This window comes from Chionomys nivalis, chromosome 7 (assembly GCF_950005125.1).
Source record: "Chionomys nivalis chromosome 7, mChiNiv1.1, whole genome shotgun sequence".
NCBI classification, from domain to species: domain Eukaryota; kingdom Metazoa; phylum Chordata; class Mammalia; order Rodentia; family Cricetidae; genus Chionomys; species Chionomys nivalis.
Genome location: NC_080092.1, coordinates 52,191,194 through 52,210,927, shown reverse-complemented (window position 1 = coordinate 52,210,927; position 19,734 = coordinate 52,191,194). Strand labels below are relative to the sequence as shown.

Here is a 19,734-nt window from a genome sequence, read left to right as displayed (position 1 = left end):
CTCCTGCGCCCACAGTCACATCAGTCAGCTGAGCTTCCGCCTCCGGATCCCGGTTCCCTCAGCGCTATTGCCCCTTTAGAGACGATCCTGTAGCCTGTCGCGTAGACTGGCCCAGTGTGCTGACCCCAGGTTCCCTTCTCGACCCCGTTCCCTTAATTGGGAGGCCCCGCCCCGTGCGCACTGACGTCGAACGCCGCTGTCAGCCGGCGCTAGGGGGGGTCGGTTTGGGGTAGAATGGCCGCTGCCGCCGTCACCCGCGGGACCCCGGGAGGTAAGAGCCAGGGCCTCTCGCCCGCCTCTCCACCCCCGCGCCAGGGGGCGCAGCTCCACGCGGTCCGGGTGTGGAGCACGGCGCCGGGGACCACCGTCCCTCCTCCCCGTTTGCCTCCACCTTGCTGCTTCCGTCCTCCTTCCCCGCGCCAGGGGGCGCCGCTAGGCGCAGGGCCCCATCACAGACCAGAGAGTGCGGGGACTGCCCCCAGACCCCCGCACCCGGCTACCGCACTGCCCCTTGCCCGCCAGGTGTTCATGAACTCTGTTCAGCTGCTTCTCCAGAACATCCGGGTTTCCGGGAGGGACCCTCCCACCTCGAAAATTCTCCCAGGACCCCCGCCCCCTTTGGGGGGAGCACCCCACCCCCAGCGCCAGGCGTGTCATGGACCTGAACCACCCTCAGGCCTGCAATCTCATCTCTCTCTTGCTCTGCACCCTGGCAAGCTGCCTAGCCAGGGCTGCGCACCTGCACCCTATGGTGGACTCCTTATCCCAACCCTAGCCTCACTGCACACCACCAATCCTGAATGGGCTTCCACCCCCTCTCCATCCCTGGACACCTGGCAGAACCCGCGCAGGGAGCCTCCTCCAGCTCCCATCTGTTCCCCAAGAGGGCGGAGGCTCAGACTGGAGCCAGAGCAGTAGTAGACGGGATATGGTAGGCTGGAGGTTGGGGAGGTAGGAGTGCTGAGGTGAAGTGAAATGCTAGCTGCAAAGGGGAAGCCGGAATGTCCTACCCGGAAGCTTAGTCCAACATGTCTACTCCAAATTCTCTTAGCTCATGATCTCATGATCAACCTGAGAGAGAGAGAGAGAGAGAGAGAGAGAGAGAGAGAGAGAGAGAGAGAGAGAGGTCAGTTATCAGATCTGCCCTTCCCCTTAGGAAAAAAAATCAAATAGAGAAGCAACTCAGGGTGTGTCTTCCAAGGGCCAGCTTGTCACCAGGCTCACATCTGCTTTCCTCCAGCGTCCATCCCGGTTGGCTTGCCAAGCCACCCTCCAAGGATTGGAGCCCCAGCTCCTACATCTGGCCCACCCTTAGCCCCAGCCTTGCTCTCCCTTCCCAGATGCACCCTGAGTTCTTCTGTTTGGCTTTTCCATGGGGAAAGATCTAATAACTGACCTCACCTACTCTCTCCTTCAGGTTGGCCAGGGCATGGGAATCTGGGTTAGACGAGCAGAACCCAGCCTGCTGCCCTGGGGAATGCTCCAAAACTGTCAGCCTCCCCACTCATCCAGAACCCAGCCTGCTGCCCTGGGGAATGTTCCAAAACTGTCAGCCTCCCCACTCATCCTTTTCTTCCTGATCACTCTGTTCTGTCTTGTCTCCCCACTCACGTTGGTGCCTGGCACTTATGTCTGGGTTCTCTTGTATCCCTGTTCTCTGGTTCTGCTGTCACATTCTAGGACAACCTTTCCTTTATCCTTCCCAGATATCGGGAGTGAGTTCTATAGCCCCTTACCCTACCTCGGGGGCCTCTTCCATGACCTTGTTCTCTCCTTTCCCAGCACAGACTCCCCCTCCCCCCGGCCCCTCAGGCCGGGGGTGACCTTGCCCCCTGGAACCCTCACCATGAATACCAAGGACACCACTGAGGTTGCTGGTGAGTTCACAAAACAGTTTCCCAGTTTGGGCACAATCATCTATGTTCTGCTGTTCTTTGCTCCCCACCTCTCTAGCCCTGGTCCTAGTCTCCCCGGTGCTCTTGGTTACACTGTGTCTCTCTCCTCCAGATTGCCTCTAACAAAGCCCTCCCTTCTGGTTCCCTCTAGAGAACAGCCACCATCTGAAGATCTTCCTCCCCAAGAAACTGCTGGAGTGTCTTCCTCGATGCCCACTGCTGCCTCCGGAGCGGCTCCGATGGAATACAAATGAGGTTTTCCTAGGGAATATGGGGTTAGGGCTGGAGGGGCAAGGGGGACCTGTCTCTGTCTGTGGACACTCACTACCAAACACTAGTCTAGGTTTTGGGGGGGGTCACAGAATTACAAAACCTTGGACCTTAGAGGAATCCATTTCTCTTTGGTATAGTCCATCCATATAAAAACAAAGCTTAGTAGTTCTCCATAGTGAGCACCAGGCTGTGCATCTGACCTGTACTATCTCATATATTGTAGATGGTAATGAAGAAGAAAGTGATTTGTTTTGTTTCTGGGTGTTAAATGTTGGGTTTTGGACAGGGTATCATGTAGTCCAGGCTAGCCTCAAATTTGCTACGTAGGCAAGACTGGGTTTGAACTCATTCTTTTTCCTATTCTCTCTCTGTCTCTGTCTCTCTCTGTGTCTCTCTCTGTCTCTCTCTCTCTTTCTCTCTCTCTGTCTCTCTCTCTTCCCCTGAGATAGCATCCCATGTAGCCCAGATTGACTTCACACTCACTGTGTAGCTAAGGATGATCTTAAATATCCAATGCTCCTGCCTCTACCTCCCCAGAGCTAGGATTCTACAGGTGTACCACCAAACCCAGTTAATGTGGTTCTGGGGAACGACCCCAAGGCCTTGTGCATATTAGATAAGCCCTCTACCAACTGAGTCCCAGTCCCTGAACGCTGATTCTCCTGCTTCCATGTCCTTAGTACTAGGATTTCAGGTGTATGCTACTCTGCCTCACTTTATTTTTTTCTTCCTTAAACAGGGTCTCACCATTTAGCCCAGGCTAACCTTCTCCACATGTTGACCTGTGTGGTGGTGGTGGGGTATGGATGTGTATATGTACATATGTGCAGGCGTGTGTGGTTACATATGTTTGTGGAGGCTAGAGGTCTGTGTAAATGTCTTCCTTAGTCACTCTTCACGCTCTACCTAATTTTTTGAGACAGGGTCTTTCTTTTTGTTTTTGTTTTTTGAGACAGGGTCTCTCTGTGTACTGTGTGTAGCACTGGCTGTCCTGGAACTCATTCTGTATGTAGACCAGGCTAGCCTCGAACTCACAGAGATCCCCCTGCCTCTGCCTTCCAAGTACGGGGATTAAAGGTGTGTGCCACCACTGGCCTTTCAATGAGACTGAAGCTCACTGATTGGCTGGACTAGCTGGCCAGCCAGCCCCAGAACCAAGAACCATCTTGTTTCTCTTTCCCTGGCATTGAGATTACAGGCATCAGGCATGCCCAGCTATGCGCAGCTTCTTAGGTGGGTGCTGGGGATCTGAATTTATGTCCACACTTGGACAGCAAGCACTTTACTGACCGAATCATTTCTCCAGCCTAAAGTTGGAGAGACAGGGACTCAGTGGCCTGAGCTCCTGATCTTCCTGCCTCAGCCTCCTGAGTGCTGGATACTGGGATTACAGGTGGATACCCACATACCTGTCTCAGAGCCCCTGCTTTTTACCACCTTCTGGAGGGCACAGTTCCTGGGATGTCACTTTCTGTGTTCTGTATACGTATTTGTATTTCCTTGTATGCAGTTAGTGGTTGACAATTACTGATTCAGTATTAGAATTGTAGCCAGCTGGTGGTGGCGCACACCTTTAATCCCAGCTCTTGGGAGGCAGAGGCAGGCAGATCTCTGTGAGTTCGAGGCCAGCCTGGTCTTCAGAGCTAGTTTCAGGACGGGTTCCAAAGCTACAGAGAAACCCTGTCTCAAAAAATCAAAAGAAAAAAAAAAAAAGAAAAGAAAAGGATTGTCTGTAAAGCCAGAGGTGGCAGCTTACACCCACAGTCCTAGCACTCAGGAGGCTGGCAGAAGGATTACAACACACTTGTGGCCAGCCTGGTCTATATATCAAGTACAAGAAGACAGGCCAAGGTTATGTAGTGAGACTGTGTACTGTCAATAAAAATGGGTGTGTTTGCATATGGTTATTGTAGGCGCTACAGAGCCTTCAGGAAGTTCAGAGCAGCAGCAAGTCTTCACAGAGCACCTGTAGCACGTATGATACTCGGTGATTTCCAGACACAAGCATTCATATGGTACTTTAGGCTTGTAGGGCAGTAGCGTGAAGAATGTGATTGTTGGAGGTGTGTTCAAGAAGGAACCAATGAGCCGGGCGGTGGTGGCGCACGCCTTTAATCCCAGCACTTGGGAGGCAGAGGCAGGTGGATCTCTGTGAGTTCGAGACCAGCCTGGTCTACAAGAGCTAGTTCCAGGACAGGCTCCAAAGCCATAGAGAAACCCTGTCTCGAAAAACCAAAAAAAAAAAAAAAAAAAAAAAAAAAAAAAAAAAAAAGAAGGAAGAAGGAACCAATGAGCCCATCTGGCGGGACCAGTGGGTTGAATTTGAGTAAATAGTAGGAATGATAGTTTGATACTTTTTCTGAAAGCCTTGGAGTCAGACAGAGAACCTGGGGTCCTTGTCAGTGTCAAACCATTGACATTTCACAGAAAGGGTCACAGAGAAAGTACCTAACGTGAATAAAGGGTAAACTTGCAGCTGGCTCCACGGTATAGGCTCCAGTATGGGGAGAGAGAGATAAGAGGTTAGGTTGTTTTTATTTTCTCCTTCTGGTACTTGAGCCCAGGGCCTTGCACATGCTAAACAAGCACTGTCTTTTTCTGCTACGGAACTATATCCCCAACCTGAAGTTAGGGTAGAACCAGCTGTTCTTAAGAGGACTGTGAGACCTTACTGGGCCCAAATACCTGCCATACCTCTGCAGAGACCCTGAGCCATTGACCAAGGGGGTGACCCAAGGGTTTCCTCTCCTCCAGGAGATCGCATCCTACCTGATCACCTTTGAGAAACATGATGAGTGGCTGTCCTGTGCCCCAAAGACAAGGTGAGAAGGTTCTCCAGTTTGAAAAATAACAGGAATCCTGGTTTGTATTCACAAAACTCAAGCCTTCCCACCCTCCTTCCAGGCCTCAGAATGGCTCCATTATCCTCTACAACCGTAAGAAGGTGAAATACCGGAAGGATGGTTACCTTTGGAAGAAGCGGAAGGACGGGAAGACCACCCGAGAGGACCACATGAAACTCAAGGTCCAGGGCATGGAGGTAAGAACATCAGACATCCACACATCGCCCTTGCCCACACTCCAGCCTGGCAGGCAGGGTTTGGGAACATTGTCAGCCTCTCCTGCTCAGTCTTCTCAGTCACTTTGGATCAGCTGACTGATTGCTGAGCTCTCTCTCAGCTTCCCATTTGCCCTCCACAGCCCAGCCTGTGGCACCAATGTACATACCCTTCACATTCCCTTACTTGCATTTCCCTCAGGGATCTAAGTAATTATGTTCTAAACACAGTTTCTCTTCCCAAATCATTGTTGTTCTGCACTTTCTCTCTGCCCTTAGATGTCTTTCCCATATCTCAAATTGGGCCCCCTTTTTTTTTGTAAGATCCCCAGCTCCTCTGTTCTCTTCTCTCTGTCCCTTAACCATGACTTAAGGCTGCCAGAATTTGGAAGGGGTAGGAAGAAGGTGAGGGTAGGGAGAGGGCTGAAGAGGAACTGGTGGAAAGATTGGGATTCCTGCAAAGGGACTGAACAGAGGAAGAGTTGGGGAGCAGACTAGCCCTCCCCCCACCCCAGCCTGTCTCCTGGCAGTGTCTCTATGGCTGCTACGTTCACTCTTCCATCGTCCCCACATTCCATCGGCGCTGCTACTGGCTGCTCCAGGTAAGACCAACCGAGACCTCAGGGAGCCAGATTTCTGGCTCTTTGAGGAACATGGGGTCTGAAAAGATGAAGTGGAATAGGTTCTGAGTGGGAAAAGAAGAAGCTAGAACATGATGGAAATTGGGGGTGACTAGAATTGGGGGTAATGCTCAGAAGAAAGTGAGGACTAGGAAGCCAAGACCCTGAATCCTAGGCCCATGGCGCGTGCCTTTGTGCCCTCAGAACCCTGACATCGTCCTCGTGCACTACCTGAACGTCCCGGCCCTAGAGGACTGTGGAAAGGGCTGTAGCCCCATCTTTTGTTCCATCAGTAGCGACCGGCGGGAGTGGCTGAAGTGGTCACGCGAAGAGCTATTGGGACAGCTAAAGCCCATGTGTAAGGAACAAGCACGGATGGAGCTCTAAGGGAGGGGAGAGTGGAGCTTCCCAAAAGCACTAGAGCTCCGTGCACGAGCCCTGCGGGTAACTGTTTTTCTCTGAGCCAGGAGGGAGCGTTCCTGTTTGGAGACCAGACACTGAGGCTGTGCAGTCTAAGATGTGGAATATGGAGGGGGGCGAAAGACAGCTGTGAGCTGTATGTCTGAGCAGCTTTAAGTTCAGCATGCCAGGGCTTTAGGGGAGCCATCGAGGTCCTTTGGAAGCCTCACAGTGTCCCCCAAATCTCCTGTAGTTCATGGCATCAAGTGGAGCTGTGGGAATGGGTCGGAGGAATTCTCTGTGGAACAGCTGGTGCAGCAGATCTTGGACACCCACCCAACCAAGCCAGCACCCCGAACCCATGCCTGCCTCTGTAGTGGGGGCCTTGGTAAGTGAAGCCTGACTCTGGAACTGTTTTCCCATTTAGCCACATTGCTTAATAACTGACTTGATGGAATTTGCATACTAATTTGCAAGTCTTTGCATGTTCAGGAAGATGGCCCGATGAGCAAAGAACTTCCTGTCTGCAACACTGGCCCCAGAATGTATACACTTTAGTCCCCGCAGTCCATGGCTCTCGCGCTTACTGTTTTTAGTAATTTCTGCCCCTACCATCCCACACCACCGATCACACTCAACCTTAGCTTTGATCCTCCTTAGTACCCCTTGGTTCTTCTTTTGTCCTTTTGCTCTGCCTTTACCCTCTGCTCTCAGCTACTGCCTCAAGCCAGGGCTCCTCCCCTATTCTGTTCCTCTAGTCCGGTTTGTTTTGAGAAACTGAAGGGAGGGGGAGACTCACTTCTGATGCCTCCCAGTGGTCATAATCAGTATTACACTGTGGGTTTACTGATGGGGGCGGGGCTTCCAGGAAGGGTCTGCTGGAGAAGGATGTATCATCCTTTCTCTTCTTCCTATTCTTCTCCATTCCAGGTTCCGGGAGCCTCACCCACAAATGCAGCAGCACCAAACACCGCATCATCTCTCCCAAAGTGGAGCCCCGAGCTTTGACCCTGGCTTCCATATCCCACTCCCAGCCCCCTGAACCTCCGCCACTGATAGCACCACTTCCTCCAGAGCTTCCCAAGGCACATACCTCCCCATCTTCCTCTTCTTCCTCTTCCTCCTCCTCAGGATTTGCAGAACCCCTAGAAATCAGACCTAGCCCTCCTACCTCTCGAGGGAGTTCGTCAAGAGGAGGCACTGCCATCCTCCTCCTAACAGGACTAGAGCAGCGTGCTGGAGGCCTGACACCCACCAGGCACTTGGCTCCCCAGGCTGAACCTAGATCTTCTGTGAGCGTGGCTATGGTTGTAGGTTCTGAACCTTCTGCTCCACCAGCTCCTCCCAGCCCTGCCTTTGACCCTGATCGTTTTCTCAACAGCCCCCAGAGGGGCCAGACATACGGAGGGGGCCAAGGAGTAAACCCAGACTTCCCTGAGGCAGAGGGCACTCATATTCCCTGTCCTGCCCTGGAACCTGCTGCTGCCCTGGAGCCCCAGGCAGCTGCTCGAGGTCTCCCTTCACAGTTGGGAGCAAGTGGGAGAAGAGGAAACCAATTCTTTATCCAAGATGATGATAGTGGGGAGGAACTCAAGTGCCAGGGAACTGTGCCACCTGTACCTTCACCCCCTCCTTCATCCCCATCTTCACCTGCCACCTTGCAGCCATCAGGCAGGGTAACAAGAGGAGAAGCCTTGTTTGGGGGCTCTGGTGGCGCCAGTGAACTAGAGCCCTTCAGTCTTTCATCATTCCCAGACCTTATGGGCGAACTCATCAGTGATGAAGCTCCAAGCGTCCCAGCCCCAACCCCCCAGCTTTCTCCTGCTCTTCACACCATCACAGACTTTTCCCCAGAGTGGTCCTACCCAGAGGTGAGTCTTGGGTTTCTCTTCTCCCACTTGTTTGCTGATTTTTCAAAATGAATTTTATTAACTCTTACCCCATGGCCTGTGACCTTATTTCTCAGTTTTCATGGCTTTTGTGTGTTTGTTTGTAATGTTAGGAAGCAAATCTAGCATGTTAGGCATATACTCTGCCTTTAGGTGATCTCCCAAGTCCTTCATCCCCCTGGTTCTCCTAACCTTTGCTTTTAGGTAAACTGTAGCTTTTCTTGTATTTTCATAGTCTTTATCCATGCTCCTCTCCCCGTCCCCCTCCAATGTGTTATCGTGGTTTTCAGAGCCCTTCAGGGACCTCATTTTCTTGGTGACTGTTTTAAGGTGGAGGGCCATGGGGGCCACTAATGACTAGAGAACAAAATGTACACTGAGATATGACTTCAAATTCTGGGCAGCCAGAAGTCTGTGGTCGGCACGGAGAAGTTCCACTTGACTTCAGGAGGAAAGGGAACTGCAGTGGAGTGAAGTAGCCCAGCACACAGCTTTCTGATGAAAGTCGTCTGATCCTCCTGCGGAGGTCCTGACTTGTGTTTCTTAGTAGATTCGGGACAGTCCAGTAAAGGGCTCAGGGTGTAGCTCAGTGGTAGAACACTTGCCTAGCATATAGAAGGCCTGGGCTGGATCATCAGCACTGGGGAAAGATGTTTTACTGGGCATGGGTGGTGCACATTAATAGACAGAAGCTAGATGATCAGGAATTCATCTTTGGCTACATAGGACATTTGAGGCCAACCTAAGCTACATGAGATCCTTTAAAAAAAGAAAAGAAAATTAGTTCTGATGAGATAAATAACCACTTGGCCGGAAGGTGGGTCCTGTTCATCAGTGAACCTCTAAACTCTAGCACAGATCCTGCTGTGCAGTGGTCATTTCTAAGGATCTAAATAAATGAGTGACTGAAAGCCCAACTCCAGTCACGCGGCTGTCTGACTTCTGTCTGCAGGGTGGGGTCAAGGTGCTCATCACAGGCCCTTGGACGGAGGCCGCGGAGCATTACTCCTGTGTCTTTGACCACATCGCAGTGCCAGCCTCACTTGTCCAGCCTGGTGTCTTACGCTGCTACTGTCCTGGTATGGAGATCGGGAATAATGAGGGAAGGGACTGCTATTATGGACAGTTAAGATGATTGAGGACCTCCAGGCTTCCAGGAAGCACTGGAAACAAATATATTGTTCTGAGGGCACAAAGGCTTCTTCCAGCCCTGAGGCTGAGTGTCCAGTTCCCCCAGCAGACAGAAGAGCATGGTCTTAGTGTCCCCAAATCTAGGATAAGATCTAAGAAGCCCAGTTGTTATTTAACCAATGACCTTAGCTAATTCCATACCTTCCTTGTGATCTTGGTCTCCCTCCTCTAAGGTTAAGCATGTGGCCAAAGGGATCTCTAATGCCCATGCTGTCTCTGTAGCTTAGTTGGAACCAGGGTCTTCTACACTAATCTAAGGAGAAAGTTCATCAGCCACATGGACCTATTTAATTAAAATTACATAGAACTTAAAATTCATTTCCTCGGGCACACTGACCGTATTTCAAGTGTTTAACCACTACACATTTTAGGGCTCCCAATAACATACCCAACACTGTAGAAAGTTCTTGTGGACAGCGCTGGTCTAGACTGACTTCCCTATCTTTTGCCACCACCCTTCCCTGCAGCCTAGGACTCAACAGTTGTCTTCCTCAGGGTATTCCAGGTTGGCAGTGTTGTTGTTTAGGAGTATATTCTCTCCTGGTCTTCACAGCCCCAGTCAACCACGTATGAAGGGAAAGGGGAAGTAAGACCAGAGGAGCCAGGAATTGGGAGAAAAGTCTCAGGCCCTGATCTTGAGGTTGAGGCCTGGTGATATTTTCCTCGGGGTGATAGACGTTGAGACTCTGGATACAGCTCTTACCAGACACTGATGATGAGCAGACAACTTCCCTTTCCTTCATTTCAGCAAGGGTCATGACCTCTGAACTCTGGTCTAAAGGATTGAAGGAGTTAGCCACCATCATGTTTGCTGAGCAATACCCTTAACTCAAAGTCTGCAGCCAATAATTCTCTGGTCCATAGATATGTTAAGTCCCCCCCCCCCCACCGCCCCATTAGTGCAAAGGCTACACACTGAAGCTGGGAGTCTCTTGGCCCACAGCAAGGGAACAGGAGAAATATGCCCTAATAATTATCACTGGCTCCAATACAGCCAATCAGCCAGGAAAAGAGCCAGGCAAAGAGCCCTTCTCCCTGACCTACTCTCCCCAGCCCACGAGGTAGGGCTGGTGTCTTTGCAGGTGGCAGGGCGGGAGGGGCCCCTCTCTGCTTCTGTGCTCTTTGAGTATCGAGCCCGCCGATTCCTGTCTCTGCCTTCCACGCAGCTTGACTGGTTGTCACTGGATGGTGAGTACTGAGCCCTGTGACCCAAGGTTTTAGGCATGACATGAGAATAACATGATGCTCTACCTTTCAGGGCACCAGGAAAGCCCACTATTGCTGCCATTTCCACTGGACGTGCGTGTTCATGTGTGTGTGTGTGTGTGTGTGTGTGTATTAATGTTTTTTAGAGTCTTGCTATGTAGCCTTGGTTATCTTAGAACTTCTTTGTAGATCAACTTGGCCTAAAATTTGCTGCCATTTTCTTGCCCCTGCCTCCCAGAGTGCTGGGATTTACAGGCATGTGCTACCATGCTCAGCTTTGTTGGTATTTGTTTGTTTCATTTTGTTTGTTTTTTGTTTTTCTGGGTGGGAGGGTTGTTTTTTGTTTGTTTGTTTGGTTGGTTTTTGAGACAAGGTTTCTCTGTGTAGCTCTGGAACGTACTCTGTAGACCAAGCTGGCCTCTAATTCAGAGATCCTCCTGAGCCGGGCGGTGGTGGCGCACGCCTTTAATCCCAGCACTTGGGAGGCAGAGGCAGGCGGATCTCTGTGAGTTCGAGACCAGCCTGGTCTACAAGAGCTAGTTCCAGGACAGGCTCCAAAACCACAGAGAAACCCTGTCTCGAAAAAACAAAAAAAAAAAAACAACAACAAAAAAAAACAAAAACAAAAACAGAGATCCTCCTGAATCTGCCTCCCAAGTACAGGATTAAAGGTGTGTGCCACCACTGGCTTTTTTTTTTTTTAATCTATGTTTGGAGGGGACATTAGTCATTTTTTAAATGTGGTAGCAAACTGTCCTTATTTCTGTGAATTTTGGAGCTAACTTTTTTTTTTTTTTAATTTGTACGGGTGTTTTTATGTGTTTGTGTACCCATAGAAGTCAGAAGAGGGTATCAATCATCTGGGACTAGAGTTACACCCATTGTAAACTGCCTTGTATGTTCTGGGAATCAAACAGGGTCCTCTGGAAGAGTAGCCATGGTACTTAAGATGGCCTTGAGTCATCTCTCCAGCCCCCTTGTTTTGTTTTTTGGCAGGGTCTCATGTAGTCTGGGCCAGCCTCAAACTCATTTTATACCCTTGAATTCCTGGATCCTTCTGCATTTACCTCCCAAGTACTGGGATTATAGTCATGTGGTACCTCTCTCAGTTTAAAATTGTTATTGTTAAATAAATACAAAATTGAAGCCGGGCAGTGGTGGTGCACGCCTTTAATCCCAGCACTCGGGAGGCAGAGGCAGGCAGATCTCTGTGAGTTCGAGGCCAGCCTGGTCTACAAGAGCTAGTTCCAGGACAGGAACCAAAAAAGCTACGGAGAAACCCTGTCTCGAAAAATAAAATTAAAAAAAAAAAAAAAGAAGAACAAAATTGAACAAGGAGAAGTTGTGTATACTGGTAATTCTAGCTACTCTGGAGGTTGGAGTAAGAGGTTCTCAAGTTTGAGGCCTCCCAGGCTGAAGAGATGGCTCAGTATTTAAGAGCTCTAAGTACTCTTGCAGAGAACCCAAGTTTGATTCCCAGCACCCACACGGTGGTTCACAATCACCTGTAACTCCAATTCTAGGGGATCAGATGCCCTCTTCTGGCTTCTCTGGGCATCAGGCACACAAGTGGTGCACAGATACACATGCAGGCAACACACTCATACACATAAATAAAAAATTAAAAGGAAAAAGTATAGGTCATTTATTTTTATGTTTTTCTTTTGGATGGTAAAGTTGTATTCATTATAGGACTATTGGAAACGTGTGGCACTGTCGGTACAGTTCTTACTAAAGTGTCCTCTCTTGCCCATACAGGCGTGCACACACATATGCTATATGTGTTTTAGTTGGTCCCATTTCTGCTCTTTTACTTCTTTTCCTTTCTGGGGGCTTGAGAACTCTATCTGACCCTCTGCTTTCTCAAGGTTTACTCTTTCTCTGTTGCTTCTCGGTTCTTCTCAGTTCTCCTGCCATCCTCCTTCTCTCCCAGGGGGCTTTTACTCCTACTCTTGCCTCACTCTTGGGGGTGGGTCACACTTGTGGTACAGCCTGAGTAGATGTGTCAGATGTGAGTGGATGTTTGTGGCGTTAGTTTCCTAGCTTTGGGCCTTGGTAGCATCCTCAGCTTTGATCCGTGCTGCTCTGGCTGGTCATCACTTTACTTTTACCCCTTTCTAATCTGTGTGTCATCTCTCTGCCGGGTCTCCTTTCTTCCCACTTGAACTATATCTGGTCTTGCCTATTTTCTTTCCTAATTGTTTGGTTGGGACTTTCTGGATCTGTTCCCCTCTCTGTCCTGTCTGAGTTTCTGCTCATCATTCCCTTCTATCATGGTACTGTAGAACATCCCCCGTCTTCATTATTTTTCTGTGCTTGTTTTCTCTAGGCTCTAGTCCCCTCTCACTTCCTTTCCTTGTCCTTATTTGATCTCAAAAGGGAACAGATACAGCTTCTGTTTGCGTGTGCATAAATGTGTGTGTGTGTGTATGTGTGTGTGAATTTGTGCATGGAGTTGGGAGGAGGAAGAATGAACATGGCTACCCATCTCTGTCACCGTCTCTCCCCAACCATCCTTTGTACAAAGCTGCAGAGGATCTGCTGGAGTAGGTGGTGCTTTTGAAGTCTTCAAGTACTTTGGGGCTTAGCCTAGAAGAGGGATCTTGGAGTACGTCAGCCCATCATGGGGGACAAAGGTACTATCAGGAACAAGAACTTAGGGTACATTCTGTTTAGGAAAAGGCTGGAGGAGGACATGCCAATATGTGGCTTAGTTAGCTGAGGACCAGATGGGCACTGGAGAATTCCTGATGCCTCTGTCTTGGAGGAAACAGCCTTGGTTCTTTTTTTCGTTGTTGTTCTTTCGAGACAGGGTTTCTCTGTAGCTTTGAAGCCTGTCCTGGAACTATCTCTTGTAGACCAGGCTGGCCTCGAACTCACAGAGATCTGCCTGCCTCTGCCTCCTGAGTGCTGGGATTAAAGGAATGCACCACCATAGCCCAGCCAGCCTTGGTTCTTAATCTTGGTTCTAGTCTATACATAAGATTAATAGACTTAGTTCAAAAGCTGAGCCTTCCTGGTTAGTTCTGTGAAGATGAATGGGTAAGGAGGATGTTGTATAGGGGAAGAGAAAACTTGACCATCCCATTCTTCATCCCCCAGACGTTGGGTACAACCAAGTAATGTTACTAGCACCACCTAGATCCTGTCTACTCAACCTCCCATGCCCACTCCACAGACAGCCAGTTCCGGATGTCCATCCTGGAGCGGTTGGAGCAAATGGAGAAGCGGATGGCAGAGATTGCAGCAGCTGGGCAGGCACCTGGCCAGGGTCCAGAGGCTCCTCCAATTCAGGTACTTCTACAACAAAGACCACAGTCTACAGTGGGGGCATAGGATCTCTATAAGGAGAGTGGTTCTAGCATGTAACATCCCTCACTCACCTTTCCCCAGCCTCATCAGCAAGTACTCTTCCCTCTTGGCATGACAGGCTTCGGACTATTTCTGATCTGAAGGGTGGAGGTGAAGTTGAGGGTGGGGGAGGAATCAGGAATGTTGGGCCCAAGAGCTCTGTGGGTTCTGACTCTCTGAGGAAAAAGGGCTGGGGGCTTTGAGAAGATGCTGGTTCATGCGGGAGAAAAGCATACATGAACATGGTGGCACCAGTCAGTACTAGTATGGAAGCCCAGTGTGGGCAATGGTGTGCAAGGGACTCAAACTAGGAGAACCAGTGAGCTGTCAGTGGTAGTGGGAACCTGGAGTGGGAAAGGGGTGTGTGTGTGTGTGTAAGAGAGAGGAGAAAGAGACAGACAGACAGACAGAGAGAGAGAGAGAGAGAGAGAGAGAGAGAGAGAGAGAGAGCGAGAGAGCTAAAAGCTGAAGCTGGTAAGATAACCTGCAGGACCAAAAGCCCAAATCTCTGCATACGGGTGTATGTATTGCAGGATGAAGGCCAGGGCCCTGGTTTTGAGGCACGTGTGGTGGTCTTGGTAGAGAGCATGATCCCCCGTTCCACTTGGAGAGGTCCTGAACGTCTGATCCATGGAAGCCCCTTCCGGGGCATGAGCCTTCTGCATCTGGCTGCTGCCCAGGGCTATGCTCGACTAATTGAGACTCTGAGCCAGTGGCGGTGAGCACTATTGAGACTAAAGCCCCAGGGGGTAAGAACTTGGATCCCTGTCTGGAAGGATCAGGGTCACTATGGGAAGGTGTGCTCTCAGAAGATTGGGTTTTGGAAGATTCTTAATATCCTGACCTAAGTAAGACATTGACTTCTTGACCAACTTAAAGTCACTTCCAGTCCTTCTGCTTCTATGTTCCTGCTTTGTCCCATTTTTTCCTCCCTGACTGGGCTTTGCTGTTGACCCTAACCTCTAGGAGTGTGGAGACTGGAAGCTTGGACTTAGAGCAAGAGGTTGACCCGCTCAACGTGGACCATTTCTCTTGCACCCCTCTGGTGAGGATGTTGTTTCCAAGTTCCCTCAGGGCAATAAGCAGAGGAATGGATGCTTCAAAAGAATGATTTGACAGGGCGGTGGTGGTGCAGGTCTTTAATCCCCACCACTTGGGAGGCAGAGGCAGGTGGATCTTTGAGTTCAAGGCCACCCTGGTCTACAGAGCGAGTTCCAGGAGTGGTCCTTTGAGGAGTGCAGGGAAATCCGCAGTGGGCCAGGGCCTGAGAACTGGCTGGAGATGGACAGGCCTCACTCCACCGTCTCTCCGTAGATGTGGGCTTGTGCATTGGGACACTTAGAAGCTGCTGTGCTCCTTTTCTGTTGGAATCGACAAGCACTGAGCATTCCTGACTCCCTGGGCCGTCTCCCCCTATCTGTGGCCCATTCTCGGGGTCATGTGCGCCTTGCCCGCTGCCTTGAGGAGTTGCAGAGACAGGAACCTTCAGTTGAGCACCCACTTGCTCTATCTCCACCTTCTTCCAGCCCAGACACTGGTGAGAGTTGGCCAAAAAATGTCCAGACCAAAGCAAAGGGTGGGAGACAGAGACAGGAATGGGAGGTAATGGGACCAAGAAGAGGCAGAGGAGGGGCTGGAGGGCTGCTTTTCCAGAAGACTTGGGTTCTGTTCCCAGCACCCACATAGTAGCTCACAATGGACATATATTTGGGGAAAAACACACACACACACACATAAAATAAAAATAAATATATAAAAAAGACAGAAACTGAAATGAGCTGAGGTAAGAGATTCAGGGTAGCCTGCGGGTCCCGTTGACCTTACCCATTCTGCCCTCCACTCAGGTCTGAGCAGCGTCTCTTCACCCTCGGAGCTGTCAGATGGCACCTTCTCTGTCACATCAGCCTATTCAAGTGCCCCAGATGGCAGTCCTCCCCCTGCTCCTCTGCTGGCTTCTGAAATTACTATGGAGATGATTCCAGGCCAGCTTTCTTCCGGCGCCCCTGAGACACCCTTACTCTTTATGGACTATGAAGCCACTAACTCCAAAGAGTCTGTTCCTTCCGTTTCTGGGCTCGCACTAGCCAAGAAGGATGGGGCTCCTCCAGAGGATGCTGACAGCCCACCAGCTGTGGATGTGATCCCGGTACTCTTTATATTGGTGGGATTAGATTCATAAAGGCTAGGAACGGAGTGAGGTGCAGAGGTGGGGTGACAGAGTTCCATGAAGCAGATCAGCCTGGCTTCAGTTTTAGAAGAAAAACCATTTACTGTTTGAGTGTGGGCACAGGACCCCTTTGCTTAGTAGTTCCTTCCAGACTATGATTTAGCAGTCACAAGGTAGGAAAGGTTAAGAATCCTGGGGAGCTGGGGAGTATCTTCACTTAGAACTGAACCATTGCAATCACCTGTCAACCCATGAAGGAAAAGGTTTTTTTTTTTTTTTTTTTTTTTTAAGACAGGGTCTCGCTATGTCACTCTGGAGTCCTGGAACTTACTCTGTAGACCAGACTGGCCTTAAACTCAGAGATTTGCCTGCCTCCGCCTCTCTAGTGTTGGGAATAAAGGTGTGGGCCACTTGCTGGGAAGTGCACCTTGAAGATAAGTGCTAGGACCTGTGCATACACTCGCTTTAGAAAGGCCAAGTCTAATTAGGAAACAAGAGCTCCATCTCAGGAGGCAGGGACAGGAGGATCTCCGTGAGGTCCAGGCCAGCCTGGTCTATAAAGTGAGTTCCAGTACAGCCAGAGTTACATAGTGAGACAGTGTCTCAAAACAACAACAAACCCAAACCTCCAAAGCCAGCATAATGGAGTATGGTCAGTAGTATGCTGTTTGCCTCCCAACTAGCTATTCACCAGGAGTGTTGTTAAGTCCTAGGCTGGTTCTTGGAGACCTGAAGCAGGATAGGCTTGGGCTACACTTGGGCATAGGGCAGATCCAAGAGGGACAGTGGGCAAAGTGGAAGGATGCTAAGATCTTCATCCTTCACTTTTTGTGTTCTCCACAACTTAACAGCATGAAGGGCTGTGTCCCTCAGAGGGAATCAATCAGAATGAATGAATGAGCAGTGTTAGTTCAGAATTAGAGAGGAGAAAAGCAGTTCCTGGGGCATGTGCCGGTGGCATCTCGAAAGATGAGGGAGTGGGGTTTAAGGCTACAGCTTAGGCTGTGCTGCTGGACCATCAGTAGTTAAGTTCATTCGTCTCCCTTCATCCAGGTGGACATGATCTCACTAGCCAAGCAGATCATCGAAGCCACACCAGAGCGGATTAAACGAGAGGACTTCTCAGGATTCCCTGAAGCTGGAGCCTCACCAAGGGAGCAGACAGGCACTGTGGGGCTTAGTGAGACCATGTCCTGGCTAGCCAGTTACCTGGAGAATGTGGACCATTTCCCCAGCTCAGCCCCTACTAGGTGACCAGCTCAGAACAAAGCCTTCAGATTCTTTTTCAGAGAAAGATGGGCGGGAGGAAGCAGGCTCCCTTACAGCTAAAGTACCATTTTGGCTGTGGCCCTGGGTGTTCAAGAGACCAGAGCTCGTTGATGAACTCTGGAGCCACTCTTTTTCAGACTTTGTTAAAGATTGTCCCCAGTAGCCACCTCTAGCCGGGATAAAGGGGTTTAAGATGCTCCATGATAGCCTTTCTCTCCCCACAGTGAACTGCCCTTGGAGCGAGGTCGCCTAGCTATCCCTCCAGCACCTTCCTGGGCAGAGTTCCTTTCTGCATCTACCAGTGGCAAGATGGAAAGTGACTTTGCCTTGCTGACACTCTCAGATCATGAGCAGCGGGAACTGTATGAGGCGGCACGCGTCATCCAGACAGCCTTCCGAAAGTACAAGGTCAGAGAGCCCAGGGTCTCACGGTGCTTTTGCAAAAAGAGCACTCATTCAGAGGCCTTAAATGGGACTAAGAAAGAGCCCAGGGGAGCCAGTACTTGCCACCAAGTCTGACAGCTTTAATTTTGTCCCTGGAATTCATAGTGGAAGAGAGCTGACTCCCTCAAGTTGTCCTCTGATGTCCACACACAGGCATGCCCATACACACACACAAATAAATAAATGTGAAAAAAAAATTTTTTTAAGGAGGGGACTTCAGGAGGAAGGAGTAGGTCCAGAGTCCACGAGGTAGGCTGTGAGATGTTGAGATTTGGCCTCATTTTCTTTCCTTAGGGCCGGAGGTTGAAGGAGCAGCAGGAGGTGGCCGCAGCTGTGATCCAACGTTGTTATCGGAAGTACAAGCAGGTTAGAGCCTTTTCTCAAAGGTATACCAACACACAACCACCCCATCTAACAAGTCCCTGGGCTGAGAGCCCTAACTTCCCCTCTCTCTCCACAAGCTGACCTGGATTGCACTTAAGGTATTAGGCATGAGCTCTGGGCGTGAGTGTGGGTTAGAGAAAGGGATGTGCATCAACCTGACTTAAGGGTGACCTTCAGGGCTTTGGATTTCTGCCCCTCCATTTCAGCTCCTGTCCCCTCTCTCCTTCCCTACAGTTTGCACTGTATAAGAAAATGACTCAGGCGGCCATCCTGATTCAGAGCAAGTTCCGAAGCTACTATGAACAGAAGCGGTTTCAGCAGAGCCGCAGAGCGGCCGTACTTATCCAGCAGCACTACCGCTCCTACCGCCGCAGGCCAGGGCCTGCTCACCGGCCCTCAGGCCCCCTGCCGGCCCGAAACAAGTAGGAACCGCCCCCGCTCCCGCTCCTCCTACAGACCCCTGCTTACCTCTTTGATAAAGCCCACTCCCTCTTCTCTTCCTGCCTGCCTGCTTTTGCCTACTATGGACTTAAAATGGGGAGCTGGGAGGCCTGAGTTCTATGAGTTCTCTCTCTCTTTCACCAGGGGCTCCTTTCTTACCAAGAAGCAGGACCAGGCAGCCCGGAAAATAATGAGGTTCCTGCGGCGCTGCCGACACAGGTTCTAATCCCTTACCTCACTGGATCTCTGCCCTGCCACCTTTCCTTATCCAGCACTCTCCTCTGACTCCTCTCTGTCTCTCCGCAGGATGAGGGAATTGAAGCAGAACCAGGAGCTGGAAGGGCTGCCCCAGCCAGGACTGGCCACCTGACCGCTCCACCGCCTTTCTCCACACCCTGGGGGCCCCTGGCTGTCTTAACAAGGAGAAGGCTTTCGGGATTAGGGGAGCCCCCTGTCGGCAGCTTTTTCTCCTTCACCTTTTTGGGAGCCCTTTGTAGAACCCCTGCCCCTTTCCCCAGCCTTAGACCTACACTTCTCCTCCCTTCTGATCGTGCCTCCTCTTTCGGTCCCTGGCTCCAGAAGACCCGTACCCCACATATCTGCATCTTCAGCTGTGATCTATGGAGCCTTGCCTGCACCTTCTTCATAACCCCGCTCCTGCCTGCACCTGACTCGGACCTTCCTGACTTGCCTTATTTATTTGTTCGACGAGTCTATGATGAATGTATCCGCCTCGTCCCCACTACTGCCTTCGCTGCGCGCGCCCTCGTGTTTCAGGGGTGACTGCCCCACCCTGACTCCGCATGTTTGCGTCTGTTTCCTCCTTTCCTGGCCCTGTCTTCCCCATCACCCTGACTCTGGCCACCCACCCCGGGTTCCAAAGAGGAGGGGGTGTACATAGGATCGCGAGGCGGAGTCCCGCTCCCATGGGGAGGGGTATGTACATACTGTAACATACAGAGTATAGTGAAGAATCTATTTAAGGCGCTGCGCGGCCGGGCGTCTGGTTCCCTGGCGCGGCGGGGGCCCCCGGCTGGCTCCACGAGCACTTTCTATTTGTGCATGGGCTTGGTTTATACGAACTGCCATTAAACATCTCTGCACCAGCTAGCCTCCGGCCTATGTCTGCTGGGGGCGGGGCGGGAAG

General features: G+C 50.7%; 1 protein-coding gene across 7 annotated transcripts; it reads left to right on the top strand.

The window, feature by feature from the left end:
- The first annotated feature begins 88 nt into the window (after nt 1–88).
- On the top strand, nt 89–19,693 carry Camta2 (calmodulin binding transcription activator 2). Of its 7 annotated transcripts, none has more exons than XM_057776454.1 (23): nt 91–271; nt 1,783–1,877; nt 2,047–2,150; nt 4,923–4,990; nt 5,073–5,208; nt 5,742–5,828; nt 6,051–6,204; nt 6,499–6,633; nt 7,176–8,116; nt 9,087–9,213; nt 10,379–10,513; nt 13,710–13,825; nt 14,416–14,600; nt 14,849–14,927; nt 15,197–15,419; nt 15,727–16,028; nt 17,103–17,299; nt 17,543–17,726; nt 18,057–18,128; nt 18,224–18,244; nt 18,381–18,568; nt 18,732–18,806; nt 18,894–19,693. In XM_057776454.1, exons 2-23 carry the CDS (start codon nt 1,847–1,849, stop codon nt 18,955–18,957), a joined length of 3,624 nt encoding a protein of 1,207 aa, XP_057632437.1. In that variant the 5' UTR covers nt 91–271; nt 1,783–1,846; the 3' UTR covers nt 18,958–19,693. The 7 variants fall into 7 exon arrangements, with proteins under 7 accessions (XP_057632439.1, XP_057632442.1, XP_057632437.1 ...); XM_057776455.1 differs by having other exon boundaries at nt 92–271; nt 5,757–5,828; XM_057776456.1 differs by lacking the exon at nt 18,224–18,244 and having other exon boundaries at nt 89–271.
- The last annotated feature ends 41 nt before the right edge of the window (nt 19,694–19,734 follow it).

Coding starts and splice junctions, on each gene's coding strand:
- Camta2 (XM_057776460.1), top strand. CDS start 1,847: ATGAATACCAAGGACACCACTGAGGTTGCTG. Junction 16,029..17,102: donor CAGCTGTGGATGTGATCCCG/GTACTCTTTATA, acceptor CCCTTCATCCAG/GTGGACATGATCTCACTAGC. Junction 17,727..18,056: donor CAGCCTTCCGAAAGTACAAG/GTCAGAGAGCCC, acceptor TTCTTTCCTTAG/GGCCGGAGGTTGAAGGAGCA.